This window comes from Chenopodium album, chromosome 10, assembly GCF_948465745.1.
Source record: "Chenopodium album chromosome 10, dcCheAlbu1.1, whole genome shotgun sequence".
Classification (NCBI taxonomy): Eukaryota; Viridiplantae; Streptophyta; class Magnoliopsida; order Caryophyllales; family Amaranthaceae; genus Chenopodium; species Chenopodium album.
In genome coordinates this window covers 1,047,605-1,068,267 of record NC_137843.1, presented here as the reverse complement: position 1 = coordinate 1,068,267, position 20,663 = coordinate 1,047,605, and the positions used below count along the sequence as shown (strand labels likewise).

At 37.6% G+C, this 20,663-nt stretch overlaps 4 protein-coding genes and 1 pseudogene across 5 annotated transcripts; 3 read left to right on the top strand and 2 right to left on the bottom strand.

Annotated features, from left to right (window-relative positions):
• The first annotated feature begins 980 nt into the window (after window positions 1-980).
• On the top strand, window positions 981-6,365 carry LOC145561849 (squalene epoxidase 3-like). The gene is made up of 8 exons (XM_081621968.1): window positions 981-1,488; window positions 3,467-3,578; window positions 3,713-3,887; window positions 4,001-4,169; window positions 4,342-4,563; window positions 4,658-4,933; window positions 5,093-5,371; window positions 5,974-6,365. Exons 1-8 carry the CDS (start codon window positions 982-984, stop codon window positions 6,076-6,078), a joined length of 1,845 nt encoding a protein of 614 aa, XP_081478094.1. The 5' UTR covers window position 981; the 3' UTR covers window positions 6,079-6,365.
• Window positions 6,366-6,420: 55 nt separating this feature from the next.
• Window positions 6,421-10,716, top strand: LOC145561850 (uncharacterized). Its single transcript, XM_081621969.1, has 6 exons — window positions 6,421-7,260; window positions 7,452-7,620; window positions 7,911-8,335; window positions 8,506-9,011; window positions 9,092-9,634; window positions 10,226-10,716. The coding sequence occupies exons 1-6, from the start codon at window positions 6,561-6,563 to the stop codon at window positions 10,271-10,273; spliced, it is 2,391 nt and encodes a 796-aa protein (XP_081478095.1). The 5' UTR covers window positions 6,421-6,560; the 3' UTR covers window positions 10,274-10,716.
• On the bottom strand, window positions 10,716-12,954 carry LOC145561848 (pentatricopeptide repeat-containing protein At3g49740-like). The gene has a single exon (XM_081621967.1). The coding sequence runs from the start codon at window positions 12,952-12,954 to the stop codon at window positions 10,750-10,752; it is 2,205 nt and encodes a 734-aa protein (XP_081478093.1). The 3' UTR covers window positions 10,716-10,749.
• A 1,091-nt stretch (window positions 12,955-14,045) lies between these two features.
• LOC145561846 (putative pentatricopeptide repeat-containing protein At5g65820 pseudogene) lies at window positions 14,046-19,939 on the top strand (annotated as a pseudogene). The gene is made up of 3 exons (XR_014094229.1): window positions 14,046-14,281; window positions 14,374-16,446; window positions 19,351-19,939. The product of XR_014094229.1 is annotated as a putative pentatricopeptide repeat-containing protein At5g65820 pseudogene (transcript).
• LOC145561847 (DUF21 domain-containing protein At2g14520-like) lies at window positions 17,076-20,542 on the bottom strand. The gene is made up of 12 exons (XM_081621966.1): window positions 20,212-20,542; window positions 19,969-20,045; window positions 19,794-19,877; window positions 19,593-19,706; window positions 19,392-19,478; window positions 19,153-19,292; window positions 18,958-19,039; window positions 18,797-18,802; window positions 18,625-18,698; window positions 18,377-18,498; window positions 18,006-18,274; window positions 17,076-17,919 (listed from the first exon to the last, which is right to left on the bottom strand). The coding sequence occupies exons 1-12, from the start codon at window positions 20,387-20,389 to the stop codon at window positions 17,875-17,877; spliced, it is 1,278 nt and encodes a 425-aa protein (XP_081478092.1). The 5' UTR covers window positions 20,390-20,542; the 3' UTR covers window positions 17,076-17,874.
• Between the last annotated feature and the right edge of the window lie 121 nt (window positions 20,543-20,663).

Sequence of the window (20,663 nt, the reverse complement as noted above, 5' to 3'; positions counted from 1 at the left end):
TAATACAGCCTTAAGCGCAGCAGTTTGAGTATCGAAGGTAATTTCATGCATAACATGCAGTAGCTTGTGTATTGAGGATAGTCTAATACGGATTATAGTCTTTGAAAACTATACATCTCCACACATTGAAATTATTTCTTTAGCAATAATGCAATATGTAATTAATTTCCTTTCAGTGACTACAATTGATGTTGTAATTATATAAATGATTCCTGTATGAATAATTAGAGATTCCTTAATATGTACTCGTATTACATAAAATCTACGCAACAATAAACTTGTGGAAATAAAGTGTACACGAAAGTTAGGATAGTCTGGCTATGCAACAATCATGGTCTGGAGTACTTGACTGCCATCGCCGTGTGGGGTCGTCCATCAAACAACAGAAGCAATCAAAATGGAGACACCATTTCCCGTTTCTATCTTGCACCTCGTGGGAAGCGTGGAGAACTCTCCCTTCTAACGGCTGCTGCCCTAAATATTTTTGTAGTAGTAAATCTATTACGTAGTCTGAAGTAGCATATGGGGCTAACAATAGCTTACGTGTTTGATCCTAGATGTTGCTCCATGACTATAATGTATGGAGTATAAATTTAATTACTCTATCTGTTATTCCGTTTCATAATAATTTACGCAGTTAAATTTGACGTAATTTCTATCTAAAAACATTTTACTTGATATCATGATAGTACTAGTTTTTCATACACTATCCAAAGCTACAATTAAATTAATTTATGAACTGTAAAAAAACGTTATATTGGTATAGAACAAAAAGGGTAGAATTAAGAAATCAAAATTATACTCCATAAGTAAAAATCACGTAAATAAAACGGATCATTTACTAAGGAATCGAATACGAAAGAGTGTAATTCAAAAGTGAAAAACAGTCACCTGAATAACCCGCGAAAGGAAAACACACCCATGGTGTATAACACAACACGCATACAACTACAACCTAACCATAATTTTGGAGGAAATTAAATGAAACCCCCTTTTTTTCCCAATATTAAATCTAACCCTTTAACGTCTTCTTCTTCAACTGTCTCTCTTCTTCATCTCCACCACAAATCCAAATCCCTACTTTTCAATCATTCATCTTTCTCAATTTCTCTCTCCTTTAAATCATCTGCTATAACTACATTCCCATTTTCTGGAGAAATTAATAATAATTGTACTTATAATATCAAGAACAAGGTTAAGAGGAGAGCAATTAAATTCGGAAAATTTGATTTTGTATCAAAAATGGTGGTTTTTGATCAGTACATTGTTGGGATTTCCATAGTCTCTCTCCTAGGGTTTGTTCTCTTCTTCTCGCTTTTCCGTGACTCAAAATCTAAGAGCAAGAGAAAAGATGGACTAAATTCCGCCGGAATTCGCTCGGAATCTGTTCGGAATTCTGATGAAGTTAGCTCTGTTTCCGACGGACCTGACGTCATCATCGTCGGCGCTGGCGTTGCTGGCGCTGCTCTTGCTTATACCCTTGCTAAGGTGATGCTTATACTACAATTAATTTCCTTTTCCTTTTTTTTTTTTTTTTTTTTTTTTTTTTTTTTTTTTAAATAAAATTTGGAGTTATGTTGTTTGCCAGTCAAATTGTTGTTTGAGCTGCGTGGTTGAGTTTTTCTGGATATAAATTTCCACTTGTAATCTACTAGAGAGGTTCTGAACTCACATGGGATTTGATTGTTTTTTTAACTCTTAGTTTCAATTGATTATTGTTGTTATAGGAGACCGTGCAATTTCTGGATTTAGCTTCCTTATATTCAATTGTTTAATCCGTTGGACTGTTCTAGTAGCATACAAAATTCCCAATATAATATTCATCTAGTCAAATGGGTTGAGTTAGTCGGTTTCAATTTGGGTTATAATACTTTGAAACAATTCATTGGGGGTATCAGTGTTCGAGTCAAACCCAATTATATAATGTTTTAAGTAGCAATTTCAAGTTTTGGGTTTAAAATTTGTGTTCAAGATTTAGCATTTAGGTAAGCTTGAGTGAGATTAAATAGGATTTCAGTGCGCGTGACCTCATCTCTAGTTGCTAAGAATGGTTTGTGGTCCTTGTTACAATGATAGCATCTGAACAATATGAGATAGACTAAGGAAGTAACACTTTTCAATTTTTTGAATGTTTTGGATATTTGGGATTAAAATAGCTCGTTAGTTTAGGTGATGTCAAGGTTCTGCATTTCTCTTGCAAATTTAGTCTAGAACAAACATTAGAAGACATTTGTTGCCTTTGTCACAACTGTAGTTATGATCAATAGGGACTAGAGTGCGCTGTCATCAACTTATTATCTGAACTTATTGGAACTTATTTTGTTTGCAAAAGCAAAGAATTGTCTACTGTATAGAATAGAAGACTCTGAAGCATGTTCTTGCTGTATTTTTGGTTCTATAACCATCACCAGAGTTAGAATCATTGAGAAAAGCTGCATACGTTTTGCTTCATTTTACTGGTGAATAATGATGGATATAATCTATGGCCAAATTGTACCATTATTTGCGTATTCTTATAATCGACCCTTTTCCTATAACAAATTAAGGTTTGCTACAATTCTAAGCTCAGTTACTTTTTTAATTATTTCTTGGAGGCTACTTGCTTAAGTTCAAGAATTGTTGGTTGTTAAAGACTAGAAGTTGTGGATCACTTAGGAGTTTCTAAGTTTTAGTGTGTTGTTGCAAGTGTTTTGCCATTGAGCAAGTTTGATGCCCTAGAGCTGAAATTCAAGACAAGGAGAGCTTTGTAGAATTGGTATGATTTTCTTTTCTTCAATGTTTGGGTATATACATGATTGCATGTAAGGGAAGATTCCTCATTGTGTGAGATCTAGGATTGTCGTAGGTTGGCCTAAAGACTACATTAAGGTAGTGCAAACGCTTAAACAGATTGTTTACCTTCTCTGGTTGCATATGGGGATGTTATTAGCTCCCTCAGTCAGCTTTAAAGGAGTGATGTCATAAAGTGAAATGGAAGATAGAATATTTTATTGCACCTATAAGGTTAATCTTGGATATTTCAAGTCATGTATTTTTGCAGTTTATATATGGGCTAAAGTATCTTGTTTTATGCACTTTACTTTTGTGCTGTATTTTGCTTATTGGCTATAATTTATTTTGAAGACAGATACTTTGACTTTTTTAGGATTAAAACTTAAAACCGCAAAATTTCTTGGTTCTTGCCTTAGGGTATGCTTAGAATTGTAAAAGTAAGAAATTGCCAGTTATTTTCTCTTCTCTTTTGGTATGTTTTCCAATCAATTTTTGTAATCTAAATTTGCTAACTTTGATTTTTAAGTTGGAAAAAAAGTATATATTGACTGATTACATGAAATAACTTAGAAAACCTTATAGTCAAAATTATCAAATTCTACTGTCAAACGAGGACTATCTGTGTAAAACGTAAGTATTACTTGTTATCTTTTCTCCTCCTCTTTCCTGATCTAGACTTTTGCAGTGATTGCAGGATGGTCGGCGTGTTCATGTGATTGAAAGAGACTTAAGTGAACCTGACAGAATAGTTGGGGAGCTTTTACAGCCAGGAGGATACTTAAAATTGATTGAATTGGGCCTTGAGGGTATGCACAGAATCTGGTTGTGTTTTAATAATAGAGTCCTGCATTAACGTGTTCCAGAGTATTTACCTTCAATTATTTTCAGCAAGTGGTTTGGAGTTTTTCACTGTATTTATTCATCTCACTCTGAGTTTCAGATTGCGTTGGAAATATTGATGCACAGAGGGTGGTTGGATATGGTCTTTTCAAAGAAGGGAAGAACATAAGACTGTCTTATCCCTTGGAACAGTTCCATTCAGATGTGTCTGGGAGGAGCTTTCACAATGGACGTTTCATACAGAGGATGAGAGAAAAGGCTGCTTCTCTTCCCAAGTACTTGGTTTTTTCTTCTCTGTGTTTACTTTGTTTTGTTGAACAAAAGGTTTGCGATTGCATTATCTTTTGCACTAATTGCCGAATCTCCATTTCCTTGTAATTTGTTCCAGTGTGCGGTTGGAACAAGGAACAGTTACATCATTGCTTGAGGAAAAGGGAATAGTCAAGGGGGTTCACTACAAGACCAAGAATGGTGAGGAGTTGAAGGTCTGTGCACCTCTCACAGTCGTCTGTGATGGTTGCTTCTCGAATCTGAGACGTTCTCTTTGTTCACCAAAGGTGATAGTTTCTTCTTAAAGTGTTGACTATGGTCATCGATACTCTGTATAATCTTTCTTGTACGTCTTTTAACTTCAGGATTTAATTCAAATTTACCGAACAAATTATATTTTAGTGTTTGCTTTTCCCTGTTAGATGCTTCTCTTGCTTACTGTGTTGTCTCATTTCATAGGTTGAAGTGCCCTCACACTTTGTGGGGTTGGTGCTGGAGAACTGCCAATTGCCTTACGCAAATCATGGACATGTTATTTTAGCGGACCCCTCACCTGTTTTGTTTTACCCTATTAGTAGTACTGAAGTCCGTTGCTTGGTTGATGTACCAGCAGGGGACAAGTTGCCTTCTATTGCTAACGGTGAAATGGCCAAGTATCTGAAGACGGTGGTGGCGCCTCAGGTGTGGTGGATATATATATGCTATTTGGTTCTTTTCATTTGGTAATTTAATCCTTCTGGCTTTATGATTCCAACAAGTCATGTTACTGCTTCAGGTTCCTGCTGAAATTAGAGATTCATTTGTAGCAGCAGTTGACAAGGGGAATATAAGAACAATGCCTAATAGAAGCATGCCTGCTATTCCTCAGCCTACTCCTGGAGCCTTACTAATGGGCGATGCTTTCAACATGCGACATCCTTTAACTGGAGGTGGGATGACAGTGGCATTGTCTGATATTGTTGTACTCCGAGACCTTCTGAGGCCTTTGAAGGACCTAAATGATGCAGATTCGTTGTGCCATTATCTGGAGTCTTTTTACACCTTGCGTAAGGTATATGCATGCATCATGTAAACATGACAACAATTACATGCACGCACACGCAATTACATGATATACTCAAATTGAAAATGTGTGTGCGTGTGTTTAAACTGGATTAATATACTCAAACTTGATATACTAATAAATATTAAATATCAACCTTTCTTGCAGCCTGTGGCATCAACAATCAACACTTTGGCAGGTGCCCTGTATAAGGTGTTTTGTGCTTCACCTGACGAAGCTCACAAGGAAATGCGTGAGGCTTGCTTTGACTATTTAAGCCTTGGAGGAGTGTTCTCAAATGGCCCAATTGCTTTACTCTCTGGTCTAAATCCTCGGCCATTGAGCTTAGTAGCGCACTTCTTTGCTGTGGCTATATATGGTGTTGGTCGCCTGTTGATTCCTTTTCCTTCAATAAAGGGACTTTGGCTTGGCGTAAGATTGCTATCGGTATGACATCTCTTCTCCAAATGTAGTCAGATTTTAGTCTCATGTTACACGTGTTTTTGTAGCAAATTGCAGCTGAATTTATGCTCTATTTGGCAAACCTTGCTGATAAGTATCTTCAAAGTTATAAGTAAAAAGGGGGTTATTACTAGTTGAAGTTAAAATCTGTCAAATTAGCAATTGTTTTGGTAAAACTAGCTGTTGAACTAGATGAAAAATGCAAACCAAAATTAAAGGTCATTATCTTTATGTTGGCATCAGATTCTAGTAGGTGATTATCAGCTTATGGACAGAGACAAAATTAGAAATTAAAAAACATGTTCACCAGTAGGAGGAGCGCTTCCATTCCAGACCAGTAGCACCTAAACAATTTCCTTTAAATACTAGTAGCCAAATTTAAATACTCCAATCCGTAGCTGTTTATTTTACCTTAGCTTAGCTGGAATGACTGCCAAAGACTTTGATTCCCCCTCGTGATCGTGAGAACCTTCATAGTTGTGTGGCTACCTTTTTGTTTCCCTTCCTTCTGCTATCTATGGTCAACGAAAAGTACTACATATTTCCATTGCCAAGCTGATTGAGAATACCGTTAATCTCTGTTGCAGGGTGCAGCCGGGATCATCTTTCCTATAATGAAGGCAGAGGGACTGAGGCAGATGTTTTTCCCTGCAACTGTTCCAGCATATCATAGGCGTATGCATGTAAAGTGATGTTTCCAAAACAGTAAAGAAGATAGTTTCCGCATCCAGAATTGCCTGCTATGGTGCTGAATATACTAGTCTCTATGAAAGTTAATCAGGCTTGTTCTTTTTAAGCTGCTATTGAAAGCAAACAGGAGATAGTTGTATTAAGATACCACTCCTATTTATTGAACTTCATTCATGATTATCAAGCCTATGATTCATGAACTTGTTTTATATGTATATTTATTTTTATTTATTTTTTGGATCCAACAGTATGGTTTTAAGTATATAATATTACTCGTACTAGTTTACTACTTGCTGGTTCTTAGTCTATATTTTGTCAACCAATAATATTAAAAATTGTTGCAAGTTGTGAAAAGATGATATCATTAACTAACAGAGTAACGTGTTTTTTTAATTGTTGCTATTCCCATAAAAACAATAAACAAGTCTTGTTTATTAAGGAGATGCTGAATATATTAATTTATTAAGGAGATCTTGGTTAGTGTATGTATGCAGTGAGGGTGTATGGCAGTAGCAATATCAAAAATTCAAAATTATCAATGGACCCAGAGCTAAAGGAGGCGGCATTCTCAGGAGATGTAGGATTTCTGAAACGAGCTGTTGACTCGAAACCAACAGGTTACTTTCTTTCTGAATACACCCCATCAGATAATAATTATGTTGGAGGCAATATCTTTCATCTTGCTGCGTTTACAAAAAAGGTGGAGTTTTTCAGAGAAGCAATGGAAAGATTACCAACGGAGGTTCAACAAGTACTCTTCACCCAATCCAACTTTAACGGTTGGAATCCTCTTCTTGTTGCAACCTGGGTGGGTGATCTTGAAATTGTCCGACTCATCCTTGGCTTCTACAAATCAAATTCTGGTTTAGAGACCAAGCCACCTAGCAACAGTGATAGTAATGATCAGCATCTTAGCAAACCGTGGTTAGGACTTTCCAAGTCGAAAAAGACCCCTTTGCATGTTGCCATTGGAATCAAGCCTAATGAGGAAAGTGCAATGGAGATATTGTCAATGGATACGGAATTACTTTGTGCCATGGTAGATGATGAGGGGAACAGCCCGCTTTTCCTAGCTGTCCAAAGAGGACTGAACTCAGTTGCTGAGAAGATCTTGATATCCTCCTCTTATAGTAATAGCGGACAAGATGGTTCTACTCCTCTTCATTTTGCACCTAAATGCTCAGGTTTGTCATCCACTCATCCATATGCATTGGCTTCTAATTCTTGCTTCTAGATTGATGCATTAGAGATTAATGGATTAATAACTTAATCTAGTAATTGATCTGTTTGGCCTAGCTAGCTCTATTATATTTATATGTATAGAAAATTATTGCTTGTATGAGTTCTATCTGATAGGAGACTTTGTGAATGACAGAAAATGTTTTGAGATTGCTGCTGGAGAAGAATCTAGATCATTTTGACGCAGTTGATAATAAAGGATTTAATGTGCTTCACCAATGGGCAGAAACAGCAGAAGTTTGGCCCTTTAACTTGATCTTAGAGGGTGATTTTCCTGTTGTAAGAACCAAAGTCTTTGATAGAGTGTAAAACATATTCCTGGGCCTCAACCATCAGCTTAAGCTTTTGGTTGAGTTGGTCCACTAACATGGTATCAAGAGCCAGCGTGACACAAAGGTCACGAGTTCAAATCTCATCCACCCCTCCTTCAAAGTGGAATTAATTCGCACCAGGTTTGGGTGGGCCTGTGTTGCATCCACATTTCAAGCCCAAAGGGCCTTTCATGTGAGGGGGAGTGATAGAGTATAAAACATATTCCTGGGCCTCAACCATCAGCTTAAGCTTTTGGTTGAGTTGGTCCACTAACATTCTTCAGGGATTTAATGTACAGCATAACAGATAATAAAGATGGTGACAGTCCATTGCATATTGCAGCTAAGTCCAAAAATGCCGATATTGGACAAGTGCTTGTACGTGGTTACCAGCAGGAAGTAGGAGCAGGCGAGCCATCTGAGTTGCCTGATTGCCCTCCTTGGAAAACAAAGAATAAAAATGGGGATACGCCTTTGCACATTGCTTTATCTTCAAAACATAGTGAACAAATTGCGTTGCATTTTTTATCGTTGGATTCAACATTATGTGAGATTCTTAACAATAAGGGTGAGAGCCCCCTCCTCCTTGCTGTTGCTTCAGGATTTGAACAGGTTATAGAAGAGATTTTGAGTAATCAGAATCCTCGTTACAGCATGCTGCGTCGCAATGATGGAGTTACAGTGCTTCACTTGCTACGATTCTGTTCAGGTAATATAATTAAATTACTGTTATAACTATTCTTCTACTCGTATTTGTTGGAGAAATTGTTAGTTGTTCTACTTTGAATAAACTGCCGAAGTAGATGTTCTGTATACATAGGTATTTGAAAATTCTAGCTTTTACAATTCTCTAATAGCTTGATAGAATTGTGAACAAAGAGAAAACTGGCAGATGGTTGCTTGGAAAATTTTGGTGGATTAACTCGCCTGATGATAAGGGAAGAACTGCCCTTGCCGAAGCCAAAGAAGCTCATGTTCCGTGGCTTGTAGATTTGTTGTTGAACCCTTCTTCGATCCAAAAGGAACCATTTGATTGGATTACAGCATGTGAGAGAGATGAGACATCAGCTGTAATTGCCTTCATTGACAATTGTCATGATCTTCAAAAGATTTTCCGTGAACAAAATGACACTCCTTTGCACCACATAAAATTGCCAACTTACAAAGATTACATGAACTTCTTGAAGAATCCATCAATTGCAGAGCTTAAGAATACAACAGATCATGGGGGTGCAACGCCTTTGCATCGAGCACTAGAAAGGAAAGACATGCTTCTGGCTAAGACACTGCTCAATGATAATGGGGTAGAGCGTAACATAGAGGATTATCATGGTACAACTGCCATGGATTTGCTTGCCAAGTTTTGCAAAGAAAATGAAGACTGGGTATGTATCCTGTATCTAAGAACTAATTTTAACTTTCCTGTTGATGGAGCTAAAACAGTAAGAAACGTGATTACTTGCAGGCTAGAATGTGCAAACAGATCAAAGTAAATCCATACTTGAAAACAACATATATTCAAACTGGGACGAATCTGGATCAAATGCGAAACACACTTTCTGTAGTCGCAGCTCTGTTGGCAACAATCACATTTGCAGCTGGATTTACGCTCCCTGGTGGCCTTAATAATGCAAATGGAGATGCCATTTTAGCAAAGAAAGCAGCATTTTTAGTATTTTTACTAGCAGATGCATATGCTATGTGTGCATCCATGCTGGTCTTATTCTGCTTGATATGGTCTATGGTTTCTGAACGCGATATGTCATATTTATTGGTTGATCGTAGTGTGGTTATACTCATGCAAGCCCTATATGGCACGATGGTGGCATTTATGACTGGTATCTATTCTGCTATAGCGCGTAGCTCTTTGTGGGCAGCCATAATTATCTTCGTCATGTGCTCTTTCATTGGAATATCAGCGAATAGAACTGTTTTGCATAATGTACTTGCCAAGCTAATTCCTGCGGCAAATCATGATCGGAAAGATCGGATCCGGTTGCTTGAAGAGGTAAGAATGTTTTAGAGCCGTATTTATATTTTATTGGGTCGTTTGTCCGGTGGCAAGAAATATCAGAAGGGTTAATTTATGAGTTATTCTCTTGCTAATGTCTATAATAGTAAGGAAGTTTCACTCCCAAACATATGTTTTTTTCACAGTAACACACTCAATACCATCTAACTCTAAAATGGTAGTGAATGGTTATGATCATGAGGAAAAATACTTTGCAGACATTTTAGTGTGGATGGACATACTTGAAAATTTATTATCATAATTACCACTGACAGTTTCAAACAGGTTGTAAATAGTTTAGAGTAAAAAAGGTTGATCTGGGCTAAATCATAGCTTCTAAATGTAACTGTAGTTCGTTTTGTCAGAATCAGGTTCTTGCTCATATTCGATGCCAGTCTACAAGACCCTTAAGTTTTCTACATATTCTAAGAACGTAGGGGACATAAGCAATAACTTTAATAATTTCGATTTCTACCCCCTCACATATCATTAACAACTCTGTATGCTAACAAACATAGAATAATCACAATATTACTTGTTGGTGCTCTTCTAATCAGCCTGATAGGTTTGCATTGAATTCTGTCCCAGGGGAAAGCATCTGTTGCTGGAAACGATGTCTCTCAAAAAACCAAGTAGCAGATCAAGAATTTGTAAGGGAGAAATCCGCTTTGGCCTTTGGGGTTCCGGATCATGTAGCAGTGTGATGCAGAATCCAGTCAAGCAACTTGAAGCCTCTTCTTTGATTATCTGTTTTATACATAAATGTTTATTACAATGCATTTACAGTTGAATCATTCAATTAGACTTACAGATGAATGTTTCAAGCTCCTCATCAAGTTTGATTGTCCAAGGCCTTCTTCTTTCCTCTTGAATTTTCTGTATTAAGAGCTCTGATTTTTTTTTTGTTCACTATCTACTGAAACCACCACAAACTAAATATCAGAACATTCGAGTCAATATTCTGCAGCTGGAGATGGCGCTAACAAAGTTGTGTTAAAAGATGATAGTGTAATTACGCTTACTTCACTTTCAGATGAAAGGTGACTTAAGGCTTTTCTAGATGCATAGCTCAACAACAGTATCTTTTTTGTCAAGTTGATTTTTAGACATTGCTATGGCTTGATCCAACTGCACCCAGGTTGCTTTATAACTCTAACTGTTTTCATCAATTCCCTAACTTGAGCTGCATCTTCCCATTGTCCAGCATTTGCATGAATATTTGACAGCAATACATAAACTGCCGGGTCGTTTTTCTCAGATTGAAGAAGCAACCCAGCAACAATCCTTCCCAGCCTTACGTTTCCATAGAATGCACATGCACTAAACAGAGTCCACCAAATATTGGGATTAGCCTTGTAATCCTCACTCTCAATTAGTCTCTCCATCTCATCAATGTATCCAGCTCGCCCTAAAAGGTCTACAAGGCAAGAAAAGTGGTCTACTCCAGGTTCCAACCCATAACCATTGATCATTGCATTAAATATGCGAATGCCATCGCAAATTAGACCAGTACGGCAGCAAGCAGATAAAACAGCAGTAAAAGTGGCTTGGTCAGGTTTAAGCCCAACCTCATTATGCATTAATGTGAAGTACCTGACAGCTTGTTTCCCTTCTCCATATTGTGCTAATGCAGAGATGATAGCATTCCAACTCACAATGTTCTTTGCGCTCATGCATTTAAATACCTTAACAGACCAATTCAGGAGCCCACATTTTGCATACATGGTGATGAGGCCATTTCCCAAGGAAATTTCATTTAGAAATAAACGTCTTAGGATGTAGCAATGGACCTGCTTTCCATGACTTAAGGCTGAAACACTGGAGCAGATGCTCAATACAATAGTTAAAGTGTATACATCTGGTCTGATTTTTGATTTCTGTAGCTGAAGAAACAGTTCAAGAGCTTGCACAGGGTATCCATTTAGCAAGAATCCTGAAATAATTGCATTCCAGGTAATCAGATTCTTGGAGTGCATGCTGCAGAATATTTGACAGGCCAGATCAATGTCACCTAGCTTAGAGCATGCAGACACCAAAGCATTAATAACTTCACTTGCTAAACTGAGCCCATTTTTCAGCACAAGAGCATAGATCATCTGGACAATTTCTAAGCTACCTGAGCTAGCTAAGAGGGCTCCGATTGTATACTCGTCTGGAACAAAACCAATCCTCTGCATTTTCATGTAAGTTAAGATTGCTAATTGAATATCATTGTTATGAGCATATCCAGCTATCATAGTGTTCCATGAAATGACATCCTTCACTTCCAATTTCTCAAATATTTTTCTAACAGAATCTAACAGCCCATGCTCAGCATACATGGCCATGGCAGCATTGCTCACAGCTGTGCAAGGTTCATAACCTGCCTTTACAGCCTGAGCATGTAACTGGAGGCACATGTCGAGAACCAAACCCGAGCTCAAAAGGCTCACAAAAGTTAATTCAGTAGGTCTTAATCGAGCCTCTGACATTTCTTGAAATATTACCAAAGCCTCTTCTTTCCTCTCAAGACTTGCTAGCCCATTGATCATTGCATTATAGGTAATCACATCGCGCACCATTCCATCTGCATCTTCAAAAACTTTACGAGCATCAATGGAATTTCCAGAGTTAAAATACATTGTAAGCAAAGAATTCACCACCGAGCTCCAACCCAAACACCCACTCTTAAACACCAACGAATGCACTTGCTTCCCAAAGCCATGTAATTCGACAGCAGAACACAAGCTAAGAACACAAGCAAAAGTGTAATTGTCATGCCTCACACCCAACAGATGCATTCTCCCAAACAATTTAAATGCAATATCATCATACCCAATTTCAGAACAACCAGTAATGACAGCATTCCAAGGCGCAACATCTCTCACAGGCATTTCATCAAGCAGTTGGCAGGCATAATCAACCTGACCCAACTTAGTATATGCAGATAACAAAGTAGTCCAAGAGTAATTATCAGGGTTACCCAGTTCAGCAAAGACAGTTCTAACAGAACCCAAGTCCTCAGTTTTGGCATAGAGTGAAAGGAGAGTGTTTGAGACATGGGGGAAAGCTTTAAGTCCAGTGAAAATGGCATGAGCATGAATTTGGTTTCCAAATCTGGAGTTGGGTATGTTGGCAGAGGCAGTAAGAGCAGAAGAGAGAGAATAATGATCTGGGTTCAAGCCATCAGATGAATGGAGTTGCAGGAAAAGAGAGAGACAATCATGGTGACGATTTGAGCGGGTAAGTTTTGACAATTGGGAGTTGAGTTTTATGAGTTGTTTTGCGGCGTCCTGTGCTACAACTTTGGCTCTTTGGGTGTGGCATACCAAATTCATCAGCTTGTTGCATGAGTCAAGAGCTAATCACACCTACTAGTATTAGTAACGATAGGTCACTGCCCCATATATTCTTAACATTAATGCTAATCATAGTTATCAAACACATCTCCTACGCCGCAAATTTGGCGCGTTTGGGCATCAATTTTTGGCCTATATAGCTCAAAGTTTGCTCCTTTATAATTTAAACATAAATTTTTTCCAAAAATCTAAGTTTATATCTGTGTTAAATTTGGAAGGTTTAGCACATGACAATTTCATAATAAAATAGCTTTGGAGTCGTGTCTAGATTAAATAAACAATGGTTTTCCATATAAAAGTGCTGACATTATGCTAACTTGCATAATCAAACAAAGTAACGGCTCATAGTAACGTTATTTTTTGTTCCGTCACTGCTTAACCACGGTAACTCAAGTTAAGTTGAGTTAAGCTTTTACCCCCCTCTAAAATTATCTTCTCATCTTCGTTAAGAAACAGAAACAGAAAAGCAACTCGAAATCATGAGAGAGAAACAAAAAAGAAACTCGATAGATCTGTCCATGAAGTCCATGAAGTTTCAAGCTTGCTAGATCTGTGATCGGAGATCGGTAGATCTGTCAAATTCTGTTGCGCAGGTGCCGATAGTTGTTTCCTTTGAGGTATGTTTTTGGTTTTTGAGTTTTGTAGACAAACACGAATCAAGCCTAAATCTAAGCCAAACAAGTATACTACTCATATTGTTTAAGAAAAACAAAGCATACTATTCATACGATTACTATTTCATTAATCACATACAATACTCTTTTTTTTTTTTTACAAAGTCTATAATAATGAGCAATTACAAATCAACTTGGAAGCAAGCACAAATGTAACTCTATTACTGATTATGTAGCTCATAAAATATAACCTACATTGATTGGGCAATGTACTCTTATCTTGTGATAAAAACAAAAAAAAAAAAAAAAAAAAAAATATAAAATATCATTTAATTAAATTACGAGAAAATACAAGTTAATCCACCTTGATAAATACCCTGATTAAACCGCTAATAATGTCAGCAGTTGTTTATCAAATAGATTAGTTGGGGCGCCCTCTTTGCCCCCTCACTCTTCACTCTCCAACTTACCTGAACCACCTCATTCTGTTTGGCTTCCATGGTGCTCTTGTAAAGTCGTGAAGGAAAACAGTGTTTTTAAAACCCCAATCAACAGAGAAAACTGTCAGTGAGAGAAAAATCAGAAATTTCAACTAATTATATCAGCTTTCGTGATCCTAACTTGGAGAAAGATTTGAAAGGGCAAATAGCAATTTGTTATAGTTTTGCTGAAGCCATTAAACTCCTGAACAGGTAAAAATGTCATCTTTTATGTGTTAATAGTATCTCAACTCCATTAATTCTACTCTAGGATTCAAACTAAATTTTTTTGATTGATTTTATAGATATCAAACTGCATAGCTAAATTGAAAGAGAGAGAAAATGCGTAGATTATCATTGTATCTCTGCAAGAACAGTCTCCCTTCTTTATTGGTACCCTTTGAATCCTATGCTGGATTAACATTTGTTGCCAATTTCTCCAATATTTCTTCCCCTTCTAATGAATTCCCAGTTCCTCAAAATCAATTTCCCCAATTCAATACTGAATTTGTGAACCCGAAAAATGGGTTTGGATTGGTTCATTTGGATAGTGATTTACAAAATAGTATTGCCCATGATCGTAAATTTGATGAATTTGAGGCTGATGTTGAAAAAATTTATCGAATTTTGAGGAAGTTCCACTCTAGGGTCCCAAAATTGGAGCTTGCTTTACAAGAATCTGGTATAATTATGCGTCTCGGGTTAACAGAACAGGTATTAAACCGATGTGGGGATGCAGGGAATTTAGCTTATCAATTTTTCATATGGGCATCGAAACAGCCTGGTTACAGGCATAGTTATGATGTCTATAAGGCCATGGTTAGGACTCTAGCCAAAATGAGGCAATTCGGAACGGTTTGGGCAATAATAGAAGAAATGAGGAGAGAGAGTCCGCGGTTAATTACCCCGGATGTGTTTGTTGTGTTGATGAGAAGGTTTGCTTCTGCAAGGATGGTTAAGAAGGCGGTTGAAGTGTTAGATGAAATGCCTAAATACGGGTGTGAGCCTGACGAGTATGTCTTTGGGTGTTTGTTGGATGCGTTGGCTAAGAATGGTAGTGTCAAGGAGGCAGCCTCACTTTTTGAGGATATGAGGATGAGGTTTACACCAAGCCTCAAGCATTTTACTTCCTTGCTGTATGGATGGTGTAAAGAAGGGAAACTGTTGGAAGCAAAGCATGTCTTGGTCCAAATGAGGGAGGCTGGGTTTGAACCAGATATAGTAGTCTACAATAATTTGCTTAACGGGTATGCAGTGGGTGGGAAGATGGCTGATGCTTATGATCTTTTGAAAGAAATGAGGAGGAAGGGTTGTGAGCCAAATGCAGCATCTTACACAGTATTGATCCAGGCGCTTTGTTCCATGGAGAAAACCGAGGAAGCAATGCAAGTCTTTTATGACATGGAGAAAAGTGGTTGTGATGCTGATCTCATAACCTATAATGCCTTGATTAGTGGACTATGCAAGTGCAGAAAAATTGATAAAGCCTATGAGCTTCTAGACACTATGCTTCAGCGAGGCCACACCCCTGATCAAATTACTTATCTGCATATACTTTTGGCTCATGAGAAGAAGGAGCAATTTGAAGAGTGTAAGGAGCTTGTGGATGAGATGAAAAAGATCGGCTGCTTTCCAGATACTAAAATATACAATACCTTGATCCGTTTGGCATACAAGTTGGGGGAGGTAAAAGAAGGAATTGAACTTTGGAATGAGATGGAGGCAAGTAGCCTTAGTCCTGGCAAAGATAGCTTCACTATAATGATTCATGGTCTTGTTGAGCAGGATTGTCTAGTCGAAGCTTGTGACTATTTCAAGGAAATGATTAACAGAGGGCTTTTATCTGCTCCCCAGTATGGTACTTTTAAGGACCTACTGAACTCCCTTTTACGAGCTGAAAAGCTTGAATTAGCTAAAGATGTGTGGGATTGTATCATCGTAAAAGGATGTGAGTTGAATGTCTATGCATGGACAATCTGGATCCATGCACTCTTCTCAAAGGGGCATGTGAAAGAGGCATGTTCTTATTGCTTGGAAATGATGGATGCAGATGTGATGCCAGAGCCCAGCACTTTTGCAAAATTAATGAAGGGCCTGAAAAAGTTGTATAACAGACAAATTGCTGCAGAAATAACAGAAAAAGTGAGGAAGATGGCAGCTGATAGACAGATTACCTTCAAAATGTACAAAAGAAGGGGAGAGAGGGATTTGAAGGAGAAAGATAAAGCGAAAACTGATGGAAGAAAGAGGAGGGCTCGTCGACGTCAGTGGGGCCAAGGTCGTAGTAAAGCTGACATTGTTATTTGATGAATGGTGCGTGAGCTTTAAAAGCTAACCTTAGATGGAGTTTGTAAATTGGAAACATGAGCCCATATCAGGTACATTTTCTTGCCAACCACAACTCATTAACTTCTGTTATGCCTTGTTTACTTTTTCAATCAAAGTTAGTTTCACCTTTATGTAATTTTCAGAACCTTTAAAGAAGATGCCTTCTATTCTGTCAATTTTGTAACCCAACGTTTTCAACTTTTGTTGTCATAATGTAAGTCATTTATGTCTTTCAAAATATTTCTCAGATAGGAAAGCTGATATCTGTACCTCCTTAGACTGTTAGTCAATCTCTGGATTGCATACTGATTGACTTGGTTCTGTGTGAAGCTTAGTTCTACCAACTACTTATCCCAAGACAATTAGAGTATTAGGCCCATATGCTCTTGATTGTGCATATATTCTACATTTCTATGGATAATTGGACATAATACTCAAGAGAACTGCATTCTGTACTAGTTGTGCCTAGAGGCTAGATCAGTCTTTTGAGGGAGCAGGATGTTCTATAGGACTTTTTTTTAGAGTAAAGCAACGTGAATAAGGAAAGAGGGAGGATGGGATGTCAAGGAATTTTTAATTTGAATAAAAATAGGTTTTCCAACGGACATGCTACTTACTGTATTAGAAATAATTTTTGGTTTTCTAGGTTTTTTTTTTTTTTTGCTGGGCAATATTGGAGATTTGACATTGCTTGGCTTGAGCAATGGGAGGGACTTCTCAGAGTGCTTTACCTGTATAGAAGGCTCTCTGTATTGCAGATCCTTATGGCTGTATCGCCTGTATGCATGTTTGGAGTTCTGAATAAGTCTACTGTCCAATTGAGGGAATAAACTGCACTTCTTGTTAATTGCCATAATCTGATCAGAGCTGATTTTGGGGGTTGGGCTGATCTAGATAACATAGGTAAGCAAAGCTCTCAAAGTTGAACCATGTTTCTATTTCTTCCATGGCCACAGCAGCTCAATCTAATTCTATGCTGATCCCTTGTAAATGTGATGCTTGATTTGTTTTTTTATTCCCATTCCTAGTGTTCTGGTAACTTATGCTTTTGTGTGTGAACTCTGTGAAGTGTCTTCAATAGGCATCGTATCCCTACTCATTCAGTAATACCTTTGATGCATCAACCATAATGCTGTTAATCTCACACAGGTTCTCATTGTGGTTATGCTGTTATGGGTCATTCCTGTTGGACTTAGCATTTGTGTAATACAGAAATCATCAACAATTAACCCACCTTTTTACACCAAAATAAAAGGAATGAATTAGTGATATTGTTTGCAAGAGCAAAGTACATTATTGTAAATGAAATACAGAAGTCATACTACTTTGAAATATCAGTATCAATACTTCCAGAATATTATATTACAGCATGATTTTCTTTTTTATTGTCACCCAAAAACAAAAAAAAAAAAAGTCTGGTTAAAGATTAAACCTCGCAACTAAAGCGGCTATGTTAGCACCTGATCCTGATTCCTGTGTTATAAATTTTCTCGTCTGTAATCAGTCTCATCATATATTTCCTCCTGCACATACAACAGAACCAGGAATATAGAAGGTTTAGAATCTTGGCATATATTGAATAGTTATATGCTTTTATAATGTGACTCACCTGTAGCAGTTCTTCTATGACATCTTCCATCGTGATTATGCCGATAGCTTCTCCATCTCCTGAGAGCTCAGAAAGTTGTTTCTCTTTGATGTCCAAAATTTCAGATTCCACATTTTTTGACCACTTTTTTCCTTTAGAAGTTTCTCTATGAAATTCACGAGTAGTCTTAGGCAAGCTCTTCAACTTCTTCAGTGATCTCTTGCTTCTCAATTTCTTTTCTTGGGGCAGTTGTTTTCCATCCTTCTCCACTTTCACCTCTCTCAAAGGTTCTATAAATTTATCATAATCGAGGAAGGAAAATAAATTGGATGGACGTTAAGAACTTAAGAGTTAAGACATTAACTTTTAGAGCATAAATGTAAATTGCATACCTTCCTGTGGATGTTTGCTGCCTGACAGCTCTGAGTCACTATCTCTAACAACAACAGCCATATGACTATGGCCTTTTTGGAATTCGTTGAGTATGTCATACAAAGGCATGTTTTCTGAAACCCTGGGATAGAAAGCTAAATTATGAGATAAAAACTTGGCACCTCTTTTCTAAGAATTTGTATTATGGCATGCAGGCTGCATGCCACATTCTAGCCTTTTATTACTTCTGTGTAAAAAGCTATTGTACCTTGGGATTTTGCGAAATGTGACATTCTTTACCGGTACCTTGTCTTCTGGGTTAATACTCAGCAAATTCTTCACCTGCATTGGCATGAAGCCATTGGAGTAAGAGGGCAAGACATAAACTGCACCTGCCTGAATTTTTTGTATTTATCCTTATGAAAGCAATATGCATTGACAAGAAGCTGTCACTGACAGCTTCATTACTGCAACTTAACGGCATCTCAAATTCTCAACATGTTTCAAGTTTACTAAAGATCATCAAAATCAATTCTGCATAGAAGTGAAAACTGGATTTGTCAATTTTACAACTTCAAAGATAAAAGTGAAGTAGCAGGACAAGGCCTATGATATTTGTTGGATTCCCATAATAAACCGGAACCCTGCTATGTCCTTTATCCATTATCACATTCATCAAATTCCTGTCATATTACAAAAAAAAAAAAAAAAAATGAGATTTAACTGCTTGGACCCCGACATATTCATTTCCATCAGATTCAAACTTTCAAAGAGATCTTGTGATAATAAAGTTCACCTACCGAGATTAGAATTAATATCGATGGCAAAAGTGTTTTCTATAGGAGTCATAGCATCTCTTGCTGTTTTTTCTGTGAGTCCAAGTGCTCCGCCTATGATAGTGGTCTCATCATGGGTAAGTTCTCCTCCTTTTCCTGCCTGTTCATATGTATAGAATATAGATTATCAGCTTATGTCTTGTTGTCTGGTTTACCAGGTTTCTGTTCATTAAGGAAGAAATAGTAAGGTGCAGCCTACCTCATTTCCATGCAAGTCAACTAGAGTTTTCAATTCAGCTCGCCGAAACATTGCTTTGTGTCTCTTCCCCAACAAAAGGTCCAATAGCTGGTAAAGGAGAGAAAATGAGGAAAGGACGTATGTGGATTCTGAAATATACCTGTTATTTGGAAGGGAAAAAAAAGGAGAGAAATGGAGAGCATATTGAGTTAGTTCTATCACCTTGCTTATCGGATATGCAACAGGGAAACAAATCCAGACAAGAACTCGAACAAGAGGGGCAACAGCAGCACCAATTGCCAAACCATACCGTGAGCAAACAGCTTGTGGGATGATCTGTAATGCAACATAATATTAGTTTAAATCCGTCTGGTTTCTAATCTTGGTTAAGAGTACTACTAGTATAGGCTAAAGGGATCTCACCTCACCAAACAATAGTATCAGTGTCACTGAAAGAAGAATAGCACCCCAGGCTGCAACCAAACTGTCAAGAAATATTGGAAGGGCCTGCGACAATGTCATTTTTATCAGTTTTACTTTTTTGCATTTAGACCAAAATACTGATCTTATTCAACACTCTTTCTTTATGGTAAATTACCTCCATGGCAGCTGCATTGCATATTAAGAGGGTACAGAGCAACAAGTGCTGTCTCTGGACAACAGGTAATATCTTTGCTGCATACCAAAAAAAAAAAAAAAAAAACACCTTACTACTGTTAAAAGAATGAATTATACTGCAACTTTCTGTTCATCAAACTATCACGTCAGGGATTCAGGGCTTTACCATTCTTTTAATTAACGACTTTAAAGACGAAGCAAAGAAACAAGGTGTGGAAATTACCAGCATTTTTACGATCAGAGGGAGATCCAGCTTTAGCTATTACTTCAAGGTCTACAAGACTGAGGGACATGAGTCCCAGGGTGAGTCCAGACATCAACCCAGCAAACACTACCAGTATGAAGCATATCGCGATTCGTATGAAGAATTGTGAACCACAACACGAATACTGCACTGCCATTCAACTTCACTGCCTCCTTTTATTCCTTTCTTTTTCTTATTGATTATGAACTCTCAGGTTTTCTCTGATCAAATGAAAGTGAAAGAAAGAGTTCAATGATTCTAACAGTCTTGATTGAGATGTGAATGTTTCAAGATTTTTTCTAATACTGGAAACGTCTGGAACCGGAAGCTGACAACTTTTCTGCCTGTATTCTCTTGGTTGCTTTTTTTGAAAGAAAGGATAAATAATTTTTAAGGCCCACCGAAAGTGTAAATCAAGAGTTAAACTGGAA

Coding starts and splice junctions, on each gene's coding strand:
- LOC145561847 (XM_081621966.1), bottom strand. CDS start 20,389: ATGGCAGTGCAGTATTCGTGTTGTGGTTCACAATTCTTCATACGAATC. Junction 19,479..19,592: donor TTGCATATCCGATAAGCAAG/GTGATAGAACTA, acceptor CTCCTTTACCAG/CTATTGGACCTTTTGTTGGG. Junction 18,499..18,624: donor ACATTTCGCAAAATCCCAAG/GTACAATAGCTT, acceptor TTTCTATCCCAG/GGTTTCAGAAAACATGCCTT.
- LOC145561850 (XM_081621969.1), top strand. CDS start 6,561: ATGTATGCAGTGAGGGTGTATGGCAGTAGCAATATCAAAAATTCAAAA. Junction 7,261..7,451: donor TTTTGCACCTAAATGCTCAG/GTTTGTCATCCA, acceptor TGTGAATGACAG/AAAATGTTTTGAGATTGCTG. Junction 7,621..7,910: donor ACCAAAGTCTTTGATAGAGT/GTAAAACATATT, acceptor AACATTCTTCAG/GGATTTAATGTACAGCATAA.
- LOC145561848 (XM_081621967.1), bottom strand. CDS start 12,954: ATGAATTTGGTATGCCACACCCAAAGAGCCAAAGTTGTAGCACAGGAC.
- LOC145561849 (XM_081621968.1), top strand. CDS start 982: ATGAAACCCCCTTTTTTTCCCAATATTAAATCTAACCCTTTAACGTCT. Junction 4,934..5,092: donor CTTTTTACACCTTGCGTAAG/GTATATGCATGC, acceptor CCTTTCTTGCAG/CCTGTGGCATCAACAATCAA. Junction 5,372..5,973: donor TTGGCGTAAGATTGCTATCG/GTATGACATCTC, acceptor TCTCTGTTGCAG/GGTGCAGCCGGGATCATCTT.